A 20,387-nucleotide genomic window follows, 5' to 3' on the forward strand; every position below is an offset into this window, starting at 1 on the left:
CATTCAAGAAAGAAATGTCTCTGAAGCAATAGTTTTTTTATCAATGCATCTACAAGATCATCCCCTTCAATTGTTACTTCTAAAAGAAAATTAAGAAATTGAGTCTCCTATCCTACCATGTGATGGTTATTCAAGTAAATAATTTTTAATTTTGTTAGATAACCTTAGATTACAGACTTGTTTTTATTTATCAAAGTTATTAGGTAGTTTATACTTGGTGAGTTAGATTTAAGTTAGTTTTTATTTTAATTAGTTAGAATATTTAAGATTTAGTTTGGTTTGTTAATATTTGGATTGTGCACGGGTATATAATACCCCTTTATGTATCAATGAAAATACCACAGTGAACTATGTTGAATATTCTTCTTATGTGTATGTGTTTTTTCAAAAAGTGGTATCAGAGCTTTATGCTCTGATTATCGAGTGCAAAAAAAAGGAGAGAGAGTGAAATAGTGTGAGAAAAAAAAGTGTGCGCTTGGGTGCTTTGAAAAGAAAAAAGGAAAGATGACAAAAGTTGTTAATGGTATGACTGTGCTACAATTGTCGAAGATAACCAATTATGATAATTCGTGTTTACAAATGAAGACCCTTCTAAGATCTAAGACATATGAGATATAGTGAAGAGCGAATACCAAGAACCCGCGGAGGACACAAATTAGACGGTGGCCCAGATTACCACATTGAAAAAGATGCGAGTGAAAGACAAATTGACCTTGTACTTCTTGTACAATGCGGTGGATGAGTCAGGCTTTGAAAGATTGCAAACGTTGCATCTCCAAAAGAAGCATGGGATATTCTAGAGGATGTATACAAAAGGAACGATCGCGTTAGACAAGTCTGACTTCATGATCTTAGAGCAGAGTTTAAAGGGCTGAAAATGGAATATAAAGAGCAAGTAGAGAAGGTGGCCAACCAACTCGACAGCAATGGAGAACCAATGTCGGCAAGTCAGGTTGTGGAGAAAATCTTGAGATCACTAATAGATGATTTCGAGAGCATCATATGCGCCATCGAGAAGTCAAAGGACTTGTCAGTTCTCTTAGTGGAAGAACTTGTTGGGTCACTTAAGGCCACGAACAAAGGAAAAGGAAGAAGCACGAACCGTGTGACCAAATACTACAGGCGCAACTTGATTTGAATGAAACTCAGAACACTCAGGGTCGAGATCCTAGAGTTAGAGAACGAGGTGACAGAGGACGAGGTGGATGTTATCGAGATGATGTTGAAGACGACACAGATCAGACTAGGCTATAGAACAGGCGTGACCGTGGTCAATAAAGGGGTCAAGGAGATTAGTCCAAGTCAAAAGTGGAATGCTTTAGGTGTGGCAAGCACGACCACTACACAAGAGAATACAGATCGACAAGTTGTTACAACTATGGCAAGGCTGGTCATATAACGAAGTTTTGTCAAAATGAAGGAAAAGAGAAAAATATTCTCATAGAGGAAAACGACGAGGAGGAGATAGGAATTTTGATGACGTGAAGGAAAGGAGATCAGGTGACAAGCTTAGTCCAAGCTGTTTAAACAGCTCGATTTGGTATTTAAACACTAGATCGAGCAATCACATGTGTGGAGATGAGAGTTTCTTCAACGAACTTACCATGATGGAGGCCAGATTAGTGTTATGTGGAGATGATTCCAAGGTAGCGGTAAAAGGAGGTGAAACAATTTGGCACATGCCTAAGGATGGACGAGTTAGAGAAATCAGGGATGTCTACAATCTTGAGCTGAAAAGTGATATTTTAAGCATAGGTCAAATAGTGGAAAAAGAAAACTCGATTCTGATAAAGAACCGGGAATTGTACTTGAAAGACAAACATGATTGGCTAGCAGCCCGAGTAGAAATAAAGAAAAATTAAAGGTGAATAAAGGTGATCATGACTTCGAATGACGTGCAAAGTAAATGTGAACCTAAAGACGCTCGAAATAGTTCAAAGACTATGCAGATTGAGTTTGCCTCTAATTTAGTAGAGTTAGAGCAAGAGGATGATGGACCTTTAAGCCCCAACCCTCATTAGAGAAAAAGTAAAAGAAGGAGGTGTGGAGCTCGAGTACGTAAGAAGCAAAGAGTAGAAGCTAATATGTTCACAAAACCACTACCTACACCATCATTCTAGGAATTCAGGAAATTGCTCGGATGAAAGAAGGAAAAGTTTAAAGCTTATAGGAGAGTTTTGTTAGATAATCTTAGATTATGGAGTTGTTTTTTTTAGCAAAGTGATAGGGTAGTTTATATTTGGTGAATTAGATTTAAGTTAGTTTTTATTTTAGTTAGTTGGAATATTAAGATTTAGTTTGGTTTGTTAATATTTGGTTTGTACGTGGCTATATATTAGCCCATTCTCTATAAATGAAAATACCAGTGAACTACGTTGAATATTCTTCTTGTGTGTGCGTTTGTTCAAAAATTGAAAGTGACCAAAATGAAAGACCTAAAGTTTTCGTAAATTGAAAATCCTTTTTAGAAAATGACTCTAGACCATTGAAGGCCATTGAAGTTGTTAATCTATTCTTGAAGGCCATTGAAGTTGTTAATCTATTGACACTCACTTGAGGTTCTCATACTGGGGAAGACTCCAATTTAGGAAAATTTGTTAGATGGAATATTTTTAGATGTGAAAGGTTTTGTCATGCATTGCCATTTGAGATGGAGAAGAATTTATCTTGTGTTTGGATAAGGAATTTTAACAATTTTAACAAATTCAATGGTATTTGAATTAATTACAATTGATTTTTTTTTCATTCCTTAGTTTGTTTAGATGGAATACTTGAAATATCTTAGATTTTAATTTTTTTTTTGGATAAAAAAATTAATTTCTCCTTTAGGAAAAGTTATATTCTAAAAAATATTTCAATAATTAGACTCTACATTTTAGCCCGAGTCAACTTAGCTTGACATTTGACTTAGGTTGACTCATCTCGAATTGTCAACTCTAGGCTTGGAACGAATCGTCTCAACCTTTGACATGAGATAACTCGACTTAACCCTTTGCCCCATGCCAATTTGTCTCGACCTTCCGTCTAAGCCTAGTCTTCACAACCTACGATTCGAGCCAATTAGTCTAGACCTTGGACCTGGGACAACTTGTCAAAACCTTTGACATAATGAACACATTTGTACCTTCAGTTTGAACTTAATGTTGTGTTGATTTAGCCCAGGATGAAGGTTAAGATCATTCGACCTGGGCTAAAGGTCGAGACTAGCAGCCTACGTGTAAACAAACCTCGTTCAACAGGCGGCCAACATGCACTAGATAACCTAGTGCACCACAACATATAACACCTTCACCCTTTAACGCTCAAACCAAAAGGGTTTTCCACTTAGTGTACTTTCATGGGTCATCTAATACATGCATTCCACACTTAACCATTTCTCAGTGTACAATACACATGTCATCCAATCAATGCAAACTACAATTAGTATTTCCCCATACTCACTAGACAAAAAGCATACACCGACCCAAATGGGTCTGCTTGCCTCAAAGCATCATTTCCTCTAGCACCACACTCGTTTAATATCGCATTAGATGACTCCACCTCTTCTAGTCCTACAATAAACATCCCCATTTCTCTTAGTCCATACATGACCTACACGACAGAGCGATGCTATGATCGATGATACTGGGTGGCTGCTTTTATCCTTCATTGGAACAAATATGCATTGCACGTTCTTTTTTCCATTCTAGATTGTAGATAGGGCCTACAAGCAATGTTGTTTGGAGATTCAAGGTTGTTGGTCTCATGTTGAGTGTTGGTTGCACTTTCGTGAGTATGGGTGTAAAGGGTTAAGTCGTTGTCGGTGAGGACTAGGTGGTCGGAGTGGAGTTATATGGCGGTTAATTGTAAATGTTTAAATATTGTTTGACTATCAACTAAAGTAATGTCACATCATTTAAAATTATTACACAAGACAATTTACATTGGATCTATATAGAAGGACACCAAACCTCTTCTTTTAAAAGGGTACCTATAAAAGATATCAAGATTTTCGATGAAAAATTAATATTGTGTAAGTGAAAATGGAGATAATATTAGGCTTGGTTAAACATATTTTCCCTAAGGTTTTCTTACATAGATTGGTCTGATTGTGAAAAAATGTACTAAATCTCTATTGTAGAAATTATTGTAAACCTAGATTGGGATTGATGATTTGATGAAGGAGAATCTAGGTAAAGCCAAAGAGACTTGGGAATAACATAGGAAGTAGAGGGGTATGTGATGAAGGATTATCTTGTTTCCTTTTAAGATTATTGAATATGGTGTGAGTTGATTAAGAAAGCTAAGTGAAATCCCCACTGGACATTAAGATAGCAAGCTATCTAGATGTGAAGGTTCCTTTCACAAAGCTCAAGAGAAGAAGATGATGGATTGATTCAAAGCGAAAAGGAAATGGAAAGCACATAAACCATAGAAAACCAAGAACAATTAAAGGAAGAAGAAAACACAAAATGGAAAGGAAAGAAATGGTAAAAATGTGAGAAGCACGCCACTACAAGGCTAGGCTAGAAGCCATGACAACCTTGAAGATGAGTGGATGTGTGCCGCCACTTGCTATGCAAGATAAGACTTAAAAGTATTCACTCCATAGGGAGAAAACTCTCACAAATGGTTGAGACACAAGAGTGTTTTTACTTCAAAATGTTCAACCCTTTTACATGTTTAGGAGCACCCCTTATATAGAAGAACTTAGGGGCCTCTAAGCAAATAACAGATACATAAGGATGTCTCGACAAAAACCTAACCCTAGGTTCTAGAAACTAGGTCAAATAAGGTTACAAAAAATGAGAGACAAAAAAGCTAACTATGGTGTGTGCAAGGCTAATTTCGTTCTAGCACAAAAGGAGACAAAGAATGTGTCTCATATGTCTCCAAAAAGTGGCCAAAGTGTGCTAAAAATAAAGGAGACGTCCATCTACTTCCGATAAAGGGAAGAAGACAAAGCCAAGAAGACAGCCAGCACGGTATATCATAAGGGTTCCTGGCCAAATACCACAGAGTGCGCCCATTCAGGCACCATCACTTGCTAGGGTACCCACACCACACCTTGCCGGGGTTTCCACACCATCTACATCCATTCCGTCACCACACCCTATTGTGGTACCCACACTAGATCCCACCATGGTACTCACACCACCTACCTCCACACCACACCCTACTGTGGTTTCCGCACCCCCTACCTTCACAGCACACCCTACTATGGTTCCCGCACCAGCTACCTTCACACCAAACCCTACTGTGGCTCCTGCACCACCTACCTACACACCACAACCTTCCCATCAAGGACCCTCCCCTGTTGTGGTTCACACTTCTTCTAGACCTTCCTCATCCACTAATCCCTCTCCTGATGTTGCTCCTACAGCAGATGCTCCTGATTCAGCTGCTGATGATGTTGACCCTCCTCTCCATGAGCGACCGATGATTGAGCCTTTTAATCGGGGGTAATATCTATTTAGATCTTAAATACTAATTTGTATGCCATGACTTGTTATTTGCCTTGCCTTCTTTTTGATGACTTTTATGCATTTATATTTAGGTTTGTTCCTTCTAGAGTTGCTTCTCAGGCAATCACAAGATCTATTAAGCAACAGTTCCTTTCGCCTTGGCCATCATGGGGAGCCATACCTCCAGAAGAGAAAGAACCTTTTTGGCAACGATTTAAGGTAAAACGTCATGAAACTTATTTTCATTCTATATTTATGTATGTATTTCAAAGGAAAAGTAGATTGTCACTGCTATTAGACTTTAAATACCATGCATATTGTGTTGTCAACATCATATGTACTTGATTTATTGTTACAGAGATCGGTTCAGTGGAGACCTGAGCACGAAGGTCAAATCAAAAAAAATTTCCATTCTAAAGCATCTCATAGGCTATCTGAGATGTTTAGAGATGCCCGGATTGCTGGAGAGCGCCCTTATTGGATTGGGGACCATATCTGGAATCGATTGCTAGAACATTGGAATTCTCCTTCTTATCGCAACAAGCAAATTACAGCCCAGAGGAATAGAGCTTCAGAAAAGGGTGGCACCCTACACACAGGTGGTTCCATTACCACTCATGAGCATGCCCTTCGTATGGTATAAACCTTAATCTTTTTTATTTTCATATTATGATATAATTTACTTCTTTTAAAATCGATGTATACATATAACCATTTAATTTGTTAAAGGAAAAAGAGTTGGGGCGAGAGGCATATATTGATGAGGTATTTTACCAAACTCATCTTCGCAAGGGATCTGGCCAGTTTGTTGATGAAAGGTCTCGAAGAACACATGTAAGGAAATCCTTTTACTATTTATTATTTCCTTTAAACTTAAATGTTGTACCTTATGTAACTAATTTGTCATTGTTTTCTTTAACAGGAAGAATTTTCAACTAGACTGTCACAGGTTAGATCTGAGCAAGGGTCCTGTGCTGAGGCGTCAGAGCATAATGATGAGGAAGACGTCATTAGGACACAGTGTTGGGTTGATGTTGTCGGCGGAAAAAATAAAGGAAGACTTTATGGCACTGGAGAACTTGGCAAAGGTTACACTGCTGGAAGAGGTATCCACAAACAACAAGCATCTTCTTCTAGCAATGCTGAGGAGGCCGTGAACCGACTCACGCAACGACTAGAAGAACGTGATCAAGCTTATGAAAATTTGACAAGGCAGTTTCAAAACTTCCAAAATCTAGTCATGGCCTTTCTACCTCCTGATGCCCAGACCCGTCTTCAACAACAGCAGTCCAACCCAACACCGCCCCAGCAACAACCCACTCCAGTCCAACCCACACCAGTCCAACCCACACCAGTCCAACCCACTCCAGTCCAGCCCACTCCAGTCCAGCCACAGATTGAGCAACAAGAAGACCCTACAGAAGAAAATCATTCAGATGATTATGTAGATTATTAGGACATTTTTCTATACTGAGTTTGTTATTTATGTCTGCTTTTACATTAGTTAAACATATATAACCTATGAGATTGTGATTGAAAGATGTGTGTGATGTATGTTTATTTGACTTTTATATGCAGACTCTGAAAATATTTATGCGTGTGATGTATGTATAAGATACCTGTCTGGATTGGCTATGGATAACTATCAAATGGGCAGGTCTGATTGTATTTGTGAGATTGCAGGTTTGATAAATTTTGTGGACAGTGCGAATACAAACTGCACTGGAAAACAGTTTTCAAATTACCGACGGATTATTCCGTCGACAATCCGTCGGAAAATGCTGCGTCAAATGCATGTAAATACCGACGGATATCGCCGTCGATAATTTCAGACGGATCCCGCGGTCGGTAATTACCGACGGATTATGCGGTCGGTAATTACCGACGGATACCGCGGTCGGTAATTACCGACGGATACTGCGATCGGTAATTACCGACGGATACCGCGGTCGGTAATTACCGACGGGCACTATCCGTCGGTAACTGTTAGCTACGACCCTTTTACCGACGGATTTTGGCTCGTCGGATATCCGTCGGAAAAAGTAGTTTACCGACGGATATATGTTGGTACCGACGGATCTAGACCGTCGGTAATATCTATTTTTTTTGTAGTGGCAATTGAGTTTCAACTTTGATGGCCAAATGTAAAACTTTGTCAAGAGAGGAGTACTCATATAACTCTACTAAATCTTGTATGTCCCTCCTTAACCCACTCACAAATCTAGCTACCTTTTCCTTTTCACTTTCAAATTGGAGTCCTATTTTTAGAAGCATGGACTCCATTAACTTGTAATATTCATCCACACACATGGACCCTTGTTGAAGCATTTGGAGCTTAAAAAGATTCTTCCTCCTATAGTAGGAAGGAACAAATCTAGCGCGCATCAAATTTTTAAGGTCCCTCCAAGAAGTCGCGAGTGACTCTTGTTAATATTGTCAATACATAATTGATGCCACCAAGTCATGGCATAATCCTCAAACTCTAAGACTACCAAATCTACTTGCTTTTGACCACTAAGTACATGAATGGTAAAAATTTGGTCCACTTTTTGTTCCCACTCAATGTAGATGTTTGGGTCATTTTCTCCTTTGAACTTAGGAATCTTTGGAGTTTGCTTCTCTTGTGATGGGTTGCGCCTAAAATGCCCTCTTTTCCTAGCCTCTCTTTCTTGCTCCCTAGCTTCAAGCCTTTGAATGTGCTCTTGGATTCTTAGGTCACTTTGCTCCTTGTCCTTTCTCAATTGTTCAAAGGCCTCCTTCCTAGACAGCTCCAAATCCCAAAGCAATCTCATCAATGTATTGTTTTTGTTTGGTGTAGGTGCATTTGATGAACTTGCCATGATTCCTACAACAAAAACACTCACAGCCAAAACAAAATAAATGAATTAGGGGTTATACAACATGAAAACCAAGACCAATTCCAACCCAAGTGTTTAGATCAGTCTCCCAAAGTAACAAGGCAAGGCTAGCACTCAAAATCCACCAAAGGAGTGAAGCAAACACTTTTCAAAACTTGTTCAAAACCTTTCAAATGCAAGACAAGTGATTCGGCCACAACATCCCAAGAGTTTCAAGAAAAGAAAACTACTAAGACACAACAAAGAACACCTAGTGACAAGCAAGAAAAGCACAAAAACAAGAAAGTTTAACTTCTAAGGACATTTTGTTTTAAAGACAAAACTTGAACAAGACTAAAGCAATGAAAAACACTTTTAAAGACTCTATGGAAAGCATTTGAACAAGCCAAGATTATACCTCAAATTATGCATACACCAAGAAAGATCATAACCAAGTTAAAGCATGGAACTAATTTGCCAATATCACCCAAAATTCAAGTATAAAATTTGGTAGCATAACACCTAGTAAAAATGGCCAAATGGATTCACCAAGCAACACATTAGCTCTCAGCCAAACTATTTTTGGTCATGAAAATAATTTTTCTTTTCAAAACTAGGTACTTAAGATGATGAGAAGGATATTTTAGGGTGTCTTGAACACTTAGTTCCTTAAAAATTAGGTCAAAATCAATTTCAAGGAGCATGCTACAACAAAAGGCATAGATCTCATGCAATAGCTCAAATACTTAGAAACAAGAATAAGAAAACTCAAAGAAGCATATGACATATGACTCAAGCAAAAGTTAGACACATTTAAAGACTCAACATGACATACACAAAGACACAAACATGTAGTTATCATGCATTTAAACTCATGGATTTGATGCTCAAAGACTAAGCATCCAAAGATATGTTATCCAACCACATTTAGGAGTAAGAAGAGTAACAAAAACAGTAGCCAAAACTGCCCAACATAACCTGAAAAACGTTGATTCGCGGTGATCTCGGTAGCTCTGACCTTTGCTCATTATTTCAATCATAACTCTCTCCACAAAACTCCAAATGCATTGATTCTTTTCTTGTTAGAAACTAGACTAACATAGCTTTCGTTTGACATCAAGAACGTAATTTTTGGATCACTGAGCAGGTGCAGTTTAATCTTTTAAAATCGTGAACAGTTTCTGCCAACATTGTTTTTGTGTGCAATGGAAGTGGATTTGAACCATACAAAGATAGCTACAACAAGACAAGGTTAGCACATGAAAAACACCATATTCAAGATAACCTAGGCTCTAGATACCAAATGATAAAGGATTATCTTGTTTCCTTTTAAGATTATTGAATATGGTGTCAGTTGATTAAGAGGGCTAAGTGAAATCACCACTTGACATTAAGATAGCAAGTTATCTAGATGTGAAGGTTCTTTTCACAAAGCTCAAGACAAGAAGATGATGGATTGATTCAAAGCGAAAAGGAAATGGAAAGCACATAAACCATAGAAAACCAAGAACAATTAAAGGAAGAAGAAAACACAAAATGGAAAGGAAAGAAATGGTAAAAATGTGAGAAGCACGCCACTACAAGGCTAGGCTAGAAGCCATGACAACCTTGAAGATGAGTGGATGTGTGCCGCCACTTGCTATGCAAGATAAGGCTTAAAAGTATTCACTTCCTAGGGAGGAAACTCTCACAAATGGTTGAGACACAAAAGTGTTTTTACTTCAAAATGTTCAACCCTTTTACATGTCTAGGAGCACCCCTTATATAGAAGAACTTAGGGGCCTCTAAGCAAATAACAAATACATAAGGATGTCTCTACAAAAACCTAACCCTAGCTTCTAGAAACTAGGTCAAATAAGGTTACAAAAAATGGGAGACAAAAAAGCTAACTATGGTGTGTGCAAGGCTAATTTCGTTCTAGCACAAAAAGAGACAAAGAATGTGTCTCATATGTCTCCAAAAAGTGGCCAAAGTGTGCTAAAAACAAAGGAGACCAAAGGTACATAGGTACACTTGTTTTATGCCTTTTACTTTATGCTTTATGTCTTTGCTTTACTCTCTCATCCACATCATTTATGCTCCCTAATCACCATGCACCACCTAGCATTTCTTTCTTACTCCTAATTAACCTACAAAGCAAATAAACATAGATTAGTATGTTGGCTTAAGTCAAGTCAACTATAGTCAACAAGTCAAACCTAGTCAAAGGTTAACAAGTCAACTAAAGTTGATTCAACTAAGTCAACTTAGGGAATCAAAAATAACAAACACAAATGAAAGGGATGAAGGATTAGTGAACTTCCTTTCTAAACATGCTTAGTCTTCTTAAGCATGTGCCTCCATCCTTGGTTGGGGTCAATCCTTCATCAGTATGTATAACTCAAGATAGTGCAAAAATAGGCTTTTAAACTTGTCAATTTAAGTCTCTTTAGAAGGGAACAAACCTAAAACATGTGCAGTGGCATTTTTGTAAATAAAAGGCACTATTAGTCTGATAATAGATTTAAATTTATGTTTCAAGTTTGTTCAAAGAGAAACGGACTTAAATTTTGCATCTTTTCAATTTTTTAACATACTTAAATCGATGTATTTAAGTCTGCTAGGTAGGGATGACAATGGGGCGGGACGGAGATGAGTTTCATTATCCCATACTCATCCCTAGAGAAAAAATTCTTTCTTATCCCCATACCTAAATCCAATAGGTATCAAATTTTTGTCCGATCCCACTAAGTATCGGGTATATTATAACATCCCCGTAGGATATTACTTAAATAAAATAAAATAAACAGGGCAAAAATAAATACATCATTTATTAAATAAATCATTTCTCAAAAACACGAAAAAATTCAAAAACATTCAAATTTAATATCCAACATAAGCAGATAAAGTATTAATAAAATACTCAAATCGTCTTATTACAAATTTGAAGTCCAAACCATAAAGAAATTACAGAAAATTATTTAAAAATGCTTTATAAACAATCTCACGATCTCTATTCCCACTCTCCGCTACTAGGCATCTTCTGGCCCACCTGAAACATCGTCTGCTCCTGGATAACAAGTTACTCGATCATCGCCACACACACATAGATAGGATGAGCTATGCACAAATATATATATATATATATATATATATATATATATATATATATATATATATATATATATGTCATCCATCCCAAGGAAAATAACATCACTAAAGTATTTCATTATTCTCAAATTACACATCCCTGATCTCATAGTCCTTCACTATGCACCTTGTAAGACCCGTGAAATTTAATTAATTAAATAAATAATTAATTAATAAATGAGGGTCGTGGAAGCCTTTATGGAATTTAATAGTGGTTGATATGATGTGGAAAAGTACTAGCTCAACTGGTTGAGAGTACTTTGATTGTGTGAGAGGACTTGGGTTCGAGTCTTATGTATGCCAATTATGTGTTATTTAATTATTATTGTTTTAATAATATGAATGTGCGTGTTAAGTAAGAATATAGTATTTGAATTATGTTAGTTAGCACGAAACATGAATTTGCTTGATGGTTTAGCATTAACTTAATATTTGCATGGTTAGGGGTTCAAACCTTGGTGAGACTTAAATTAAGTTTTCTTTTTGCTAAACTTGATTTTTGGCAAAGAAGAGAAGAGATAGAGAACCTAGCAACCACGTTAAGGCAGCCAAAGGGGCTGAAAAACAACCCCATAATATTTTCGTTTTTGGCTAATTAACCTTCATTAAGAAGTAATTAAAAGACAAAATTGAAGGGAGAAAGAGGGTTTTCTTGGTCTGGACTGGTACTGCACGAAAAGGGAGAGAAATCAGAGTGATGAGAGTGAGTTGGGTGAATCTGTGAGGCATTTTTCAGGAGGACTAAGAGATACCTTTGGAAGCAAGTGGAAATCTAGAGCCATTCAAGTTTTAAGCAAAAGGATCCAGGTTAGGGGAGTTCCTTCGTTGTTTTAAATTGTGATTGTTGCGTAATCATGTAATGTATGGAATTGTTAAAGCCTGCATCTCTGTTAATGCCGAGTTTTGCTCGCGTTTCTGGATTTTCCAGAAACCGCCTAGCGGTAGGTCATGTGCCGCCAGGCGGCCTATGTGTTTTAGTCTATTTTCTGGGTTCGCGTATGAACCGCCTGGCGGCTGAGGGTGGCCCGCCAGGCGACGCAACGTGCATCTTCCCATTTTCTTGTTTTGGTTGGTTTGTCAGCGATGCCGTGGTGTTTGGGTTGTATTTCTATTGTACATATTTAATTGGCATGATGAATTATGGGATTGTAGTTACTAAATTGATTGGACATTGCATGAACTTGAGAATGGAATTGGGGGTTAGGGTTTATGCGGGAATTGGGGATAATAAGCACGAAATATTTCAATGATTGGTGCGATGATTATCCAGAATTGACTATAATATGAATGTTGTACCAACCTTGTATGGTGTGTGCATATAGAAATACGTTGGGATGAAGGTGCGTACTGTAATTGGAAAAATTGGGGTGCAGTTCGGTGCTGGAAAATCTGGGCAGAACCCAGATGTGTATGCACCGCCTGGCGGCGCATGAACTGCTGCCAGGCGGCCTGTCAATGCAGTGAATTTTTTTGGGCAGTCTTGTGTGGGTTTCGTGTCTTTGGGTATTTAATTGGCAAACTATACTTGTATGATTTAGAAATTTAACAGGTAGGAAGAATTTTACTTAAACGAGACTAGGGGAGACTAAAATAAGTGAAAGTGTGATATAGATAGTGGTGATCTTTGAACATTTGGGTGCATGTGGTAAGTTAAATTCAGAATGTATGTTAATTGGGTACGAGTGAGACAATTATGTGAGATATGGTATGGATGGTGCAACTTTACCCTAGTCATGGTTTTGTGCTTGTGAATTTTTATTGAGGTACATATGCAATATTGACCAAAGTCTGGTGTCATGAGTTTATACAAATATAAGACCGTATGATCCTAAGACTGGGTGTATGTGGAATGTATGTGGCATGTTTAAAGGGGTAAGTGAAGGAGAGTATGGGTGCATGACAATACTTGATTTGATGGCATGTTTGAATGGGTGTGATGCAATCCTATTATAGTTGTATGACTGGAGAAACCAGGTTGTGTTATAAAATGTTGTATTGTATGATTGGGATCCCTTGGGGATCTGTTTAAGTGCCAAGAAACCAGTAGCAGTGCGCTACTAGTATGGCGCCTGGTGGCGCAAGCGATGGACGGAACACAAATCAATGACAGTGGTCACAACGCGAGCAGGGTGCCTGGTGGTAGGGAGGGTTCCGCCAGGCGGAATGGTATAGCAGACACCCTGACGATGCGGTGGTGCCTGGCGGCGCGGGAAGGGTGCGCCAGGCGGTGGCGACGAGTGGCACCTGGCGGCATGGTGTAGTCCGCCCAGCGGTGACAGTGCAGTGATGATGCTGCATGCACGTGGTGCCTGGCGGTGTGTGATGCCCGCTAGGCGGTTTGGACCAAGTCTCCGCCTAGCGACGTGGGATGTGCGCTAGGCGGTTTTGGTTCAGTGATGGTGCACAAGTAAAGGTTTCTACACAGCTTTAGGTGATGTTCATGATGTGAGGCTTTGGCTGGGGGTCCAGTTACGAGTGTAACTCGTATTGGAGTAACATGTGACCACTCTAGGTTGTAGCCTGGTGGTTTAGGAAGTCCAGTGCAGTGTGCGAGTTGTGGCTCGTACGGCGAGGTTCGGGTGATTGCCTTCTTTAGAGCATTTTGATAGAGTTTTTGGTAGTCTGGAATAGCTACAAACATTATGTTTGTTTCGGGGAGCTTCACTTGGTGTCACGGTGAGATGTTGTGGCAAGGTCATTCCCACGTGTGGACTATCAAGTGGTGGCCTATAGTCGGAGGGGCGAGTAGACACTCGTGTAGCAAAGATCGATCATTGTTCTCACCTAAAAGGTATAGAAATGTTAAACGTCTAATGAAAGTATTGGAAGTGGAGAAGTAAGGAAAAAGGGAGAAGAATACTAACCCGGGTTTAAATGTTTTGATGTTGTATTTAATAATTTATTGGTTGGTTTTATTTAAATGAGCTCACCCTATCTGTGTGTGTGTGACGATGATCATGTAACTTGTTACAAGGGAGCAGATGTTGATGCAGGTGAGCGGACAGGTGCATAGAGACAAAGTGGGGATCTCTTGGGGATTTTCTCACTAGTTTATTTTATTGGACTATGGTGTTATTGTAATAATTTTATAGACCATTTTAATTGTATTACAGTATTAATGCGAATTATTTAATCTGTTTTGGCGCGTTGAACTTAAGGTTTTTAAATATTTCCCGCGTTTTGGGAAATTGTTGAATGATAAATGAGGTTGTTTTATTGAATTTTATTTTTGTTTTATTTTAATAAGTAATTTCCGGCTAGGATATTACACTCCCACGAAACTAACCCTTTGGTGGTCCGACCCTACGAGCTTATCCTACTCATAGTCCTGCCCTACAGACTACTCGTCCGTAGTAAAACATCCAAGCCTCCCTCGCTCGGACCATGGCACGCACACAATCACCATACTATGGACTCCTCGTCCAATAGCAGCCGACGGGAACATAACAGTTCCTTGCCCATCGTGCCTTCAACGCATGTAATCACCATACTAAGGAATCCTCGCCACTTAGCAACCAACGAGAACTACACAGTTCCTTGCCCATCATGCATCCAACCATCAAGCACATCCCAGACCCGTATTGGACTTAGTCCTTCAAGCCCAAACACCACAAACTCAAGCATATATTTCCTATACCTGAAACTCACAATCAAATAGTCCTAGATCACACACAAACATGAAACTCGTAGTATTCTCGCTTAAGCTAGAGCTCTTCGCCCAGGCTAGCCCGTCAGCCTCGCATAAGCAACCACACCTCGCTTGAGCGAGCGTGAAATAGTGGCTTCAACACCTCATCTCGGTTAGGCGAGCTCTTCTCGCCTGAGCGAGTCATACTTACGCCCAAAAAACACCACTTCGTGAACTCGCTTTGGCAAGCCACTTTCGCCTAAGCGAGAGTATCCATCGCTCAGAACTCAAAACTTCTCGCCTGGACGAGAAGTCACGCTCAAAATGGTACAGGTTTCATCGCGACCTCGCTTAGGCGAGCCATTCTCGCCTAAGCGAGAGAATCTGTCGCTCAACCCTCACCCAGGTCGCCTGAGCGTCGCCTGAGCGAGCAACGCGAACCAAAATCAGAACGAGGTTCAGCAACTCTCGCTTAGGCGAGATAGACTCGCATGGGCGAAACTTGCAGAGTTTCGTCTTTGTCACGCACACAATTTCACAAATTCAATACCAAAACATCCCTCCATCAATACCAACACAATGTAATGGCAAGAACAACTCAGAATCATGGTTTCTAAACATATGGACAACCAAAATTCGAGTATACAATCATTAATAAACTTGCAATATCAAAACTCTCATCCCAAAACATATAATGCATAACATAATGGTGCACCCAACCTCAAACCAAACAAGTTCTCAATCACTGCACATAAGGCACGACTTTCCCAATCAAACAAGAATCAATTGAGACACCAATAACTCAAAATCATAACACTTAACAGTTTATTTGCACGCACAAAGTACAGCTCCCCTAACCTGGACCTCTTGGTTCAAATTGGGACAAAGATGGATGTTCCTTTGTTCACCACAATTTTGCTTTAGACCTCCTCCCAATCAGCCTCTCATGCACCCAAATTCACCTCCCACTCTCAAAAATTCGTTCTCCTCTCTATAGGTAAGATAACCAAACTGCAGAAACCCTATTTTCACTTAAATTTTGCCTTTTATAAGTGTCTTAATAGTGCTTAAGTTTTAAAACGAAAATAGGCTTTATGGTGGGTTTAGTTTCTATTAAAGGATCTTTATATGGCCAGCCCCTCTTGGCTGCCCCTTCTGCTAGGTTTTCCTTTGTCCATCTACATTCCCTCCAAAACTCCATTTATAAAAAAAATAAAGTCCTTTTTATATCTAACAAGGTTTGAACCCATGACCCTCCACTCATAACGCCAAGCACAACCATTATGCCAATTCATTTTTGGTGATAACTATTATAATCCTATTATTATGATATCAATCACTATTCACAATTATATTATCCAAATAAAAGTAAATCAAATAAAACACAACAGGCTTACATAGGACTTAAACCCAAGTCCTCTCACACAAACATAGTACTTTTAACCACTTGAGCTAGTACTTTTCTACGTCACATCAAACAATATTTAATGCCATAAAGGCTCTTCCTACCCGTATTTATTAATTAATTAATTATTTAATTAATTAATTTTCACAGGTCTTACATGTATACTTGTACCCATACCTGTACACAATTTCTTACTGTTTCAATATCAATTAATTAATATCTATAAAATAATATTTATAAAATAATACAAAATTACGATAAATGAAATATGATATTATCAAATATTCAATATTAAAAGGAGGTTTGTTTCTTCAATATCAAATATTTAGAAAGAAATTATAATTGTATACATTTCAAATTAGAATACATATTAAATTTCATGAGAACCAAAACATTTATTATATTTGCAAACATTAATGAAACCTAGATGATAGAATTTAAAAAATTTAACATCATGCACACCACATCGAAAAACGAGGCTCAATGAAAGTGAGAGCGAACACTCATAAATCACCTCTTAAACAAGCATGATGACGACGAAGCCTACCCACTCCTCAGATCGGTGATGTGACGACGAGTCTCACCCACACCATCTTCTCAAATCTATGATGACGAGTTTCACCTACCTCATCTTCTCAATTTACTATGACGATTTCCACCCCATCTTTTCATATCTACAACAATGAGTCCCACACACCCTCATCTTCTCAGATCTACGACGACGAGTCCATCCACCTCATCTTCTCAAATCTACTACGGTGATTCCCACACTCATCTTCTCAAACCAAAATAGAGGCACCACCACAAGAATTCGTTTTCTAGATTTTGACTTATATTTTGTTTTCTTGTTGATTTGTCCTGGTTTGTTGCAGATCTAGAATATACCCATTTTTTATTCTTCTTCCTATGTGTTTGGTTTATTGCATGTAGAAAATGCCATTTTGATTCTTCTACCTATGTGTTTGGCATTCTTACTTCTAATGATTTTAATTACTTGACCGTATTGATTCTTTATTTCATTTAAAAAAGGATATGAATATGGATAACAATTTAGAACAATCTTTCATAAGATAAACTTAAGTACATTTCAAAAATTCATCAATGAATGTAACAAAAGAGCTAAAACTAAAAGATGGGACATGACTAGGTCCCCAAATATCAGAATTGATGATTGAAAAAAAAAACATTACACTTTGATTGAGGCCTTTTAGGAAAGATATATCTAACATGTTTGCCTAGTTGACATGACATTAATACATTTTTTTTTAATTTTGATAGATGAGGATGGCCAAGCTAATCATGTAACATTTTAAGACAAGCAGCTACGGTAAGACCTGTGGAATCTAATTAATTAATTAATTAATGCGGGTAGTGGGAAACTTTATAGCATTTAATTATGAGTTGTATGATGTGGAAAAGTACTAGCTTAAGTGGTTGAGAGTACTTAATTATGTGAGAGGACTTGGGTTCAAGTCCTATGTATGCTATTATTGTGTGATTTAATTTATTATTATTTTTTATAATATGCTTGATCATGTTGAGTGATAATATAATCATAGAATTATATTAATCATCACGAAACATGAATTGGTTAAATGGTTGTGCATTGATTTGACATTGGCATGGTATGAGTTCAAACCCCAGTGAGACCAAATTAAGCTTTCTTTTTGCCAATTTTATACTCGATTATGATGTTTGGACGTGTCTAGGTTGATTCTGAATCGGGGGACATGGGATTCCATAAATTTTTTGTTGTTTGAATGTCCTATATTGTTGAATTACATGAGAGTGAAGGTTAAAAATTGATGAAATTGTTGTGAAAGCTAGTTTAGGGTCAAAATCCTTGGGATTGATTGTACCTCGAATAAAGGGTGTTTAAATTGATCTAGGAAACGATAATGAATGTTCTCTGATTGCGAATTATGATTATTATGAGCAGGATTGAGTGGGAATTGATGGGGAACCGCAAGTGAAGGGAGATTGGGGTTTCTCAGGTGCAAGAATTGCTGGAAAATCTCCAGAATTCTATGCACCGCCTAACGACACTTGCATGGCCGCCAGGCAATAGGCGCCAACGCAGAAGAGTGGATCCTTTGCGTGGCAGTGGGAATTCTTGGAATTCTGAGACTTTTGGTGAATTAGGTTCTTGTTATCTGTGATATATGGGAGGTAGTTGGGTAAAATTCTTTAGCAATGGTAAGTGTAAATTAGAAGTTTGAATTTTCGCCTACGAAGGGGAAGAACAAGTTATGATAATGCTGCTGGAGATGTAACTTAGGGAAAATGGTTAGTGCAGAGGCTGGTTGCAGAGGGATCATAATTCGGGTAATGATATTCCTAGTTTTACCTTATAAACAAATTGATTGGAAGTATGCATATAGAAGTTGAGGGAATAGTAATTAGTAATATAGTGAGTATGATATAAAATGTAAAGTTTGAGTGTTGTCAGGACCATAGCTCGTAACGTCCCAAGACTACCAAACTCGTCAGCCAATTACTGATGAAGGCAATCTATCTGGACCCATTCGTACTGGCCACAACCAGCACACTCACATCGGCAACACTCGCCAACTCGAGCCCTAACTCAAGAGTTTCTCGTGTTCATCTGCTATCCTTTGAAACACCAGCAAAGCCCACCTTTGAGATATTGTAGAAGCCTTGTAGACCACGCTTGCCTTGAACACACAATTGCACTTTTTTTCGCTTAGGCTAAAAGCCTTTGTCCAAATAGCCCAACCAATCTCACTTAAGCTAGGCCCACTAAGCGAGCTCCTTCTCGCTTGGGCGAGACCATCTCTCGCCCAGAACTAATTCCATACCATGCTCATCATCAAATCACAACCACTCAAGCAATTTATGTTTCATAATAATTCACATAATTCTATAATTATGTTATCACTCAACATCATCATGCATATTATTAAAATTAATAATAAATAAAATAAGACATAATTGGCATATACAAGAATTGAATCCAAGTCTTTTCACACAATAAACTACACTCAACCATTTGAGCTAGCACTTTTCCACGTCACATCAATCAATATTTAATGTCATAAAGGCTCCCACTACCCCCATTTATTAATTAATTAATTAATTTCCCCGAGTCTTACATGAATGTTACAGCTACAATAAATGACACTCTTGGACGAAATCCAAAATGGTATAATCCACCCGCTTCATATCCTTCTCCAATTTGTCTTTCCGGACTACGCTCCTACATAACAAAAGATTTGTGAACGAAGGTTACTGAACAATTTAACATTTTGGTTAACTGGCTTAAGGAAATTAAATTGAATGGAGAATTAGGGACAAAAAGGATAGATTTTAGATTTATAGAGGGAGACATGATGACTTAATCGACTCCCTTTGAGGAAGTTTGAAGATCATTTGCAAGGGTTATAAAATGATGTTTTTCTTGAAATGAAATGGTTTAAAACAAGAAAGTATTACCAGATATATGGTCAAAAGCACCTGAATCAATTACCCATGAATTTTGACATTCAATGGATTGAGAGACATAAGTTGTTGATGTACTTCGAGCTTGAGATGATTGTGACAAGTTGTTGGACTTAAGTCACAGATACTCTTGATACTCGTTCTCAATGAACTTGGATTCAGCAGTTTCAGCCTTAGAGACATTGGTCGTTTTGGTAGGAAACCCATGGAGGGAGTAACATTGAGTGTGACCCATTCTTTTATAGTAGGTGCATTGAGAACTCCCTCGACCTCCACATCCTCTGCCTTTGATGCCTCGTCCTCCTCTTTCTCGGGTGGCAACCATGATAAATTGTTCTACTAGAGCAGGAGTTTTCGGAGTTGAGGTGTTGGGACACAAATCATGTGTGAGATCAAAATGTCCATGGAAGGGACCTCATGAGAGGTCAAAATTTGATCTCTGATATGACTAAAGTTTGGATGTATACCGCGGAGTATTATCACCA

General features: G+C 38.3%; 1 protein-coding gene across 1 annotated transcript; it reads left to right on the forward strand.

Moving 5' to 3' along the window:
* Nucleotides 1-877: 877 nt before the first annotated feature.
* On the forward strand, nucleotides 878-6,911 carry LOC146882536 (uncharacterized). The gene is made up of 7 exons (XM_085667441.1): nucleotides 878-1,059; nucleotides 1,150-1,390; nucleotides 4,999-5,441; nucleotides 5,537-5,663; nucleotides 5,803-6,081; nucleotides 6,174-6,278; nucleotides 6,367-6,911. The coding sequence occupies exons 1-7, from the start codon at nucleotides 878-880 to the stop codon at nucleotides 6,898-6,900; spliced, it is 1,911 nt and encodes a 636-aa protein (XP_085523567.1). The 3' UTR covers nucleotides 6,901-6,911.
* The last annotated feature ends 13,476 nt before the right edge of the window (nucleotides 6,912-20,387 follow it).

The sequence above is a fragment of the Vigna unguiculata genome, chromosome 10 (genome assembly GCF_037176805.1).
Source record: "Vigna unguiculata cultivar grain cowpea cultivar isolate G323 ecotype 2 chromosome 10, ASM3717680v1, whole genome shotgun sequence".
In the NCBI taxonomy this organism is placed as follows: Eukaryota; Viridiplantae; Streptophyta; class Magnoliopsida; order Fabales; family Fabaceae; genus Vigna; species Vigna unguiculata.

What these genes read in the sequence shown, in the direction of transcription:
- LOC146882536 (XM_085667441.1), top strand. Translation starts at nt 878, where the DNA reads ATGGAATATAAAGAGCAAGTAGAGAAGGTGGCCAACCAACTCGACAGC. An exon ending in TTACAACTATGGCAAGGCTG is followed by an intron (nt 1,391 to 4,998) that starts GTCATATAACGA and finishes CAAATACCACAG; the next exon opens with AGTGCGCCCATTCAGGCACC. An exon ending in ATGAGCATGCCCTTCGTATG is followed by an intron (nt 6,082 to 6,173) that starts GTATAAACCTTA and finishes AATTTGTTAAAG; the next exon opens with GAAAAAGAGTTGGGGCGAGA.